Source organism: Molossus molossus, unplaced genomic scaffold (assembly GCF_014108415.1).
Source record: "Molossus molossus isolate mMolMol1 unplaced genomic scaffold, mMolMol1.p scaffold_m16_p_12, whole genome shotgun sequence".
NCBI classification, from domain to species: Eukaryota; Metazoa; Chordata; class Mammalia; order Chiroptera; family Molossidae; genus Molossus; species Molossus molossus.
Window position 1 is genome coordinate 70168016 of NW_023425347.1, and position 7057 is coordinate 70175072.

At 42.8% G+C, this 7057-nt stretch overlaps 2 protein-coding genes across 3 annotated transcripts in view; one reads left to right on the plus strand and one right to left on the minus strand.

Annotated features, from left to right (window-relative positions):
• The window catches only part of EFCAB14 (EF-hand calcium binding domain 14), a 45349-nt gene extending 41546 nt beyond the window's left edge, over nt 1-3803 (plus strand). The window contains exons 10-11 of one of the 2 annotated variants that reach the window (XM_036255398.1): nt 394-557; nt 3015-3797. In XM_036255398.1, coding sequence (XP_036111291.1) covers nt 394-557; nt 3015-3020 — 170 coding nt within the window. In that variant the 3' untranslated portion in view covers nt 3021-3797. Of the gene's footprint in view, nt 1-393 lie in introns of both variants that reach the window. The other variant, XM_036255397.1, reaches the window with a different exon arrangement.
• Nucleotides 3804-5666: 1863 nt separating this feature from the next.
• TEX38 (testis expressed 38) lies at nt 5667-6832 on the minus strand. The gene is made up of 2 exons (XM_036255401.1): nt 6796-6832; nt 5667-6274 (listed from the first exon to the last, which is right to left on the minus strand). Exons 1-2 carry the CDS (start codon nt 6830-6832, stop codon nt 5667-5669), a joined length of 645 nt encoding a protein of 214 aa, XP_036111294.1.
• Nucleotides 6833-7057: the final 225 nt, after the last annotated feature.

Sequence of the window (7057 nt, forward strand, 5' to 3'; positions counted from 1 at the left end):
TGGTTTTTCCAGCCAGAAGTTATGGGGACTTCTCTTCCTGCCACTGGAACCCTGAGCGGGGCACCTGGTGTGGGACAGGGATCCCTCATTCCTCAGGAAGGACCTTCCCAGCCGAGGTATCCTCCTGATTTTTATCTGCCACACGTGAGTGTGGGACCAGCCCGTCTTGCCTCCGCCCCTCCCTCTACCCCTCCCTCTGCCCCATCAGTCTTGATGTGGCTGCTGCTTTAATTTTGTAGTTGTAGGACTTCCATTCAGGATGATTTCAGGCGGTTTTGAATGATGGTTGTTCTGTAGTTTAGTTGTAACTTTGATGTGGTTGTGGGAGGACACGATACCACGGTTACCTACGCAGCCATCTTGACCGGAAGTCTTACTTTTTTTTTTTAACAGATCTTCAGGATTTATTCCATGAGACTGGCCGGAACATGGATGGGAAGCTGACCTACCAGGAAATTTGGAACTCCTTAGGTTCTGCGATGCCAGCACCAGAGAGTTTGAGAGAGTTTGATGCTAATGGAGATGGAAAATACTCATTCCTGGAGCTAAGAGTAGCTGTAGGTGTCTAGCCTCATTGGACATTCTTAGAAATGGATATAGCCTGGGCTGCCTAGTATCTACTCAACTAACAAAAACAACCCTTCTGTTTACCTGTCAGTCTTCCAGTCCTCCAAACTATTGTAGCAGACACATTGCCACCTTTTAACATGTTTGAAAAAGCTATATAAAAGTTATTTTTTTAAAAAAGACCATTTTGCTTATGATATTCTGAAATCTATGATTTCCTGAAACCAGGAAGATCTTAATTCTAAAATTGCCAGAATAAAAGTGAAGCCCTTCTTTTTTCTCCTTCCCTTTTTTGAGGGAATGAGACCTTATCTTTTAGAACTGGAAAATGTGTATATAGTGAGAATAAGCCACCTTTTATATTTCACATAAATTTGCCTTAAATTAGCTGCACTTTATACAGACTCAGAAAATGTCTTTCCTTTAAAAGATAGATTTTTTTCTGTATGTAAATATTTAAAATGAAAAAGAGTTCTGCATATTTTGTGGGAAATAAGAGGAATGGTTTGAAACAGGATGTGAACAAATGACTTATTATTAAAAATCGCTAATTTGATCTGGTAGCTGCTAAAACTAGGTCCATGTCTCCTTCAGGCATCTCCTTCAGGTGCTGCCACAGGGTTTAGTCTGGGGGCTGGAGCAATATATTTAGGGAGTGGACACTGGGGACAGTGTAGCCTCTAGGCTCAGGAAAGTAAGATCTGGCGCTTTGTTTCTGTCCCGGTAATTAATCCCAACCTGTGAACCAGAGAAGTCTTCTTGAACATTTTTATTATTTTCTATCCTATTTTAGGGTTTATGAGCATAACAGGTTATTCAGTGGGGAGCTACATTTTCCTCCCTGAGTGAGCAGAATTACACACACACATTCTCTCTTTCTCTCTCTCTCTCTCTCTCTCTCTCTCTCTCTCTCTCTCTCTCTCTCTCATCTGTCTTAAAGCTGTGGCTGACTTCCACCTCTGATACTGTCTCCATTCTGAATGGCAGGGCTGAAAGTCCCTTGGCCACTGTCTCAGCCAGGTTGCCCAGGAGCTTTAGAGGAGAGCTGTGCCTCTAATTCTGACCCAGGAAACTCACTGAGATTTTACCTGGGGGCTAACCAAGAACCTAATATGTGCCTCTGGGAACTAAGGCCAAATACGTATTAGATTTATTTATAATTATCAGGTCAAGAGTAGCTGGAGGCTTTATGTCCAGAGGATGCCAAACAATAGCAGGCAGGCCTTGAACATTGGGCTTCATGTGATGGTAGCAAGTGTTTTCAAACCTAATACAAGCAAGTGCAATACTTTTCCCTTTAAATACTTCTGTAGCCTGGTACTAAAGGACCTGTGTTTGCGATGTTGTTCTCAGAAGGAGTCTTTGAACAACACAAAAGGAAAACACTTTGCAAAACTTAACTGTGCTGTAGGCCAAGTCAGGGAGAAACTAGAGAAGCTTTTGTGGATTGACTTCTTTAGTGGAGCTCATTTCCATTTCAACTTTTTCCATTTTAATCTTGTTCAAGTTGCCCAGTTAACCATGGATGCAGCCAAACATTCTTAACTATTTAAGGGCTGGTTTTATTTTGTTTTTACTTCACATGATATTCAGCTTAATGTAGCTAATCTTGATTTTTTTTTTCCTAGAAATACTAAAATTTAGTTAAAGCAAGATGAAGTCTTTTCCCATGAATGTGTCTGCTTACCTCATATGGCTTATGCTTCTAAGAAAAAAAATTTTCCTTGCCCATCAAAGCTATTTCATTTTCTTGGAAAGGTTAAAATATAGTATAAAATTTGTCTGGCACTTTAGGTAACTTGAAGATTACTCTTCTGGCTGCCTCCCATGCCCCCCTCCCCTTTTTAATATATATACCCTGACGGATTTTGTAACAACCAAATAACATTCTAGCAATAAATTGAATTATACTACTATATTTGTATATACTGTACCATAAATAGTATGTCTGTACCTGGAAGGTATTTTTTTGAGAACTGATTTATATGAAATATACTTGAGGGTAATGTAGCTTGTCCTTTTTAGTTTCAAATTCTTATTCATAGGCAGATACTTTGAAGACACCTTAACTCTTTGTTGTATGTACTTTTCTTTTGTATCATATAGCTATCCAAGGAGGAGTCATTTTTGTTTTTTAGTTTATCATCTGTTCTTACCTCACTTGTCTGGCTAACATCATCCCTGAGTCAGGTATATAGTATCATCCTCTCCCCTTACCCAATTTGGCAGAGATGTTCCTGCTACACTCTCAGACTTGTGAAATACCCTTGTCACACAGCCTGGGAAAGTGCTCTATCTCCCAGGCAGAACTAGGGCACCTTGAACTCCTTTGTTTTAAGTTGAGCAGATTCCTTGGCTTAAGAGCCTTAGAAGCCTATTACTCAGTGTTAATTTGAGATTTTATTTGTAAATTGTCTTAACTTACCCAACCTGTGACTTGTATGTAGCTGTAAATCAAGCATCACCTGCCACATCTCAGCTCTGAGAGGAGAGTCAACAGCAGCAGTGAGCTTGGTTTTGGTTTTGGTTTCAAATACTTTGACATTTTTCACTCTGGCAGCTCCTACTGCTGCTTTTCTAAGTTACTCAAAGCACTACTTCTTGGTCCTTTTTTCTTTTGTCTTGTAGTGTCTGGTATCATGTTTACTTAAAGGGGAAAAAGGTTTTGTAGGAAAAAAACAAAAGAAGAGAGGACTAGCTTAGATATGACTATGGTGTTGTCTTAAGGGCAGAGAGGGGCCTGGCACTTAGGAATGTGTCTCAAACAGAAATGCTAAAGAATGAACACTCTTCACCTACTGGCTACTTTCCATTGACATTTCCTCACTTTGTGTTGCTGGACAGAACACTCTCAGTGCCCCCGCTGGTCTTGCCGGTCACAGTTGAAGATTTTGACTGTGATGGGCTCATACTCATAATGGCCTGCTGTTGAGTTGTTTTTAGTGACAGCTTTCGTTTGCTATACACCTCATTGGCTTGCTTACCAACACCAGCTAGATGCGTTCCCTTTCATATCCAAACCAGAACACATTTGGGTATTCCTGAGACTTTATAGAGCGTGTATTGTTTGTTATATGAACCTAACCTACCTTGTTGTTTTCTCACATTAAGAAATGTCAATCTACTTTGCTTTAGTGGAGCTATTTTGGTAATGTATAAGCAGTTTGGGTTCTGTTTGGGTGTGAATTCAAGGTTTCCATGACTTGATTTGAACTTTGCTTATTTCATATCAGTAATACAACCATTTTAATTTATCTAAATAAAACATTTCCTTTTTCTCCCACTGTCTATGGCTAATGCCTCCCCCCCCCCCCCCCCCCCCCCGTGTTGATCCCTATGTTTATGGACTCCTTCCTCCTCTTGAAAGCAAAGACAGATTGTGGGCATAATGTTCAGTTGAAGACTGTACCTGACAAATACAGAATTTGGCTCGAAGGAAAGAAGCCTGCTTTTTTGGCATTTGTAGGTTAGGAGAGGGCAGGGAGAGGGACGAGGGAGCCCATTTCTGTATCAACCACAGAATCTCCGCTTAGAGCTGTTTTATGTGTAATAAGAGAGTCAGTGTAAGAGCATGTTTACAAGAAATGTGTCACTGCCTTTAAAAAACAAAAAAAGGCTTGAAACCCATTGCAAGAGAGTGAGCTGGAGCATTTTTGCACAGAAAGATAAGAGAAAAATTAGCTCTACATGGTTGCTAGATTCTGGGATTACAACACACAATCTGGATAGCCTTTTCCCTGAAGGAAGACTACATAAAGCTTAGCTCATTTGGTCTACTACCAAATACGGTAAGATGATTTCCTTATTTCCAAAGTGAAAGGAAAAAAATTATATCCTGGGCACACCTGAGCTTTCTTACCTTTAATCTGGGACCAAAAATAGCCAGTATCATCTTTCTCTTTAGGATTATTTCCAGAAGGTACAAAAATTAATATTCTGATATAGTGGATCTTTTTAGAGGGCCATAAATCCCTTTCAGAAACATTTTTTTTTTTTTTAAAGTGGATACAGCCCTGGCAGGTTTGGCTCAGCAGTTAGAGCGTCAGCCCGCAGACCAGAAAGACCCAGGTTTGGTTCCCGCTAAGGGCACGTACCTCGCTTATAATTTGTTCCTAGCCCCGGTAGGGGTTGTGTGGGTGGCAACCAGTCGATGTGTCTCTCTCACATCAATGTTTCTCTCTCTCTCTCTTCATCCCTCTCTCCCTCCTACTCTATCTGAAGATGAAGGCAAAAATGTCCTCAGGTAAGGATAAAAAAATAAAACTGGATACATTTCTTTGTCTAATTTTAGGGGTCTTACTGACCAGCCCTTTTCCCAAACCAATCCATGGGCCAAGCTAATTACACCCTACACACACAGAAATCATTTGCCAAGTGTTGTGTAATAAGACATGTCATTAGAGAAAGGACATCAGGATGTATGGTCGGAAGATCAGGAACTTTGAAACCAGGCTGATGTAAATTTGAGACCCTGATCTGCAACATAACAAATGCCTTTGGGAACTGTCTCTTCATCTCTAAGCAGAGGGTCATTGGCAGTGCTCTTATATTAGAAATAATGTAGACAACTATAGCTCAATATACATACAAGTTAAAGAACGTGATTGAGCCAGCAGTGTAGTATGGCTCATGGATCTCAGCAACTTATTTTGCCTGTGGCATGGCCACTATGAATCACTAACTCATTCACCCTCCTCAGCTATCACTTTTGTGGCAGCTGTGCTTAATGTCCCACAGAATGGCAGTGCCTTTGGGTACCTATCCCAGGGTCTGGCACACATTTCTGGTCTTAAAAAAATACTAGGTAGAGGACTTAAGCCCATCACAAATACTGGTTAGGTGTGTCTTTCCACAGCCAATCCTCTATTTTCCCATTTGTGTTGGTGATACTCGGTGACCTTCAGTTTGGTTTGCAAATTGTCCCAATCAAACAGGGGAAGGACTTTGCCCTCCTAACAACAAATGAGACATAAGAGACCATGGGGCGTTTTTTAATCTTTCATAATGTGACATCCAGATGAGCCTTAGCCTTTGTCAATACCACCCCCAAGGTTAGCTCTACCCCAATACCTCCAGCTTCCACCCTCAGTGAGGGGAGGCTATAATTCTGAAGCAAAAGGCTTGGCATTGAAGTGATGGTCCCCATTGGCCAGTGTGGGGAGAGACTGGAAGTGGTCGTTCCTTTCAGGACAGGTGGCCAAAGGGTAGGAGACCGAGTGGTTCAGCATTGGAGGTAGGTTACACAGGGAGAGGGCAAAGGGCACCTCCTGAAAGATGGGAATCGGGAGTGGGGAGCTGTTCTGGGGCTGAGGCTTTGGGGAAGGCAGGGGTGGCTGTGGGACCAGCTGTAATGCAGGTTGCAGGGGGACAGGAGCCTCCACCTTGGGACTGCTGTGTTGAGCAGCATAGCTCCTATTCTCAGGGCTGTCCAACTCCCACAGAGGATCTGAATTCTGGGCCTCAGTCTCAGTCTTGGTGACAGTAGGGGGAGGGCCCATGTTGATGGCTGTGTTCATGCCATAATGCCTTCGCTTGTTGATCCAGTACAAAAGTGGGCTGTAGGTGAACGTAGCAGCTCTCATCACCTCCACCCACTCCTGGGCACGTGCTTCCCGCCGCAGATTCTTCCTCCAGTGCAGAAAGAGAATGCAGCCACCAGTTACCACTGAACACAGCCCCAGGAATCCAAAGTACAACGAGACCCACACTAAGGTAATAAGAAAGAAAAAGGGACATGCTGATAGCTCTAGCTTGGGACCTGAGCTGTTTCTCATTACTCTTCTTAACACATTCATCAGTCATTCTATCCACTTAACTCTGTGCCTTCACTCCCTCCTCATTGACTTCATCATTCCCTGAGTCAAGGCTAGATTTCCAGGGAGCTTAAGAGGCCACCCTAGCCCTTTATAGATAAGGAAAGCTAGAGATCAGAGGGGGCATGACCTATCCAGGCTTAGGCAAAGCTCATCAAGGAAGTAAAGTTTAACAGTTGACAGGGACACCAGGGTCCCATCCCATTCCACTCATTCAATTGTGATGCTCCTAGGGTGTTCATAGTACCCCTCTGCCTTCAAAAGGAATCCTTAGTTTTCTAAAGGAAACCATAGCTTAACTGCTTAGCACTCATCCATTCAGGCAGCTATCACCCCATAATGCAAAAGGTCTTCCCTGAGTGTTTTCCCAAGTTAAGAGCATTAAGCAAGGGTTAGGAGTTGGAGGGGCATTTACCACCAGGTAGGCTCAGGTCCTTCGGTTGGGAATCCATGTCGAGATTTGGTACCTTGCCAATGGCTCTGGAGAGAAGGAGCTCACCTACCCATCTGTCCAGTCAACAGAAGTCCTTGGAATGCCCAGACCCCATTATTTCCTAAAGGTGAGGTCACTGAGTTCTGAACATTGAGCAGTCTGGGGCGGTGCTTGTGAAGTCTTGAGTTAATGATAGGGACTCCGTTTAATGGTGCCATAGTGTATGTCTACTGCTTCTATCAGG

Excerpts from the sequence above, each read along its gene's own strand:
- TEX38 (XM_036255401.1), bottom strand. The coding sequence starts at position 6,832 with ATGGATTCCCAACCGAAGGACCTGAGCCTACCTGGTG. Across the intron at positions 6,275-6,795 it reads GGACCTGAGCCTACCTGGTG|TGTGGGTCTCGTTGTACTTT; the intron begins GTAAATGCCCCT and ends TTATTACCTTAG.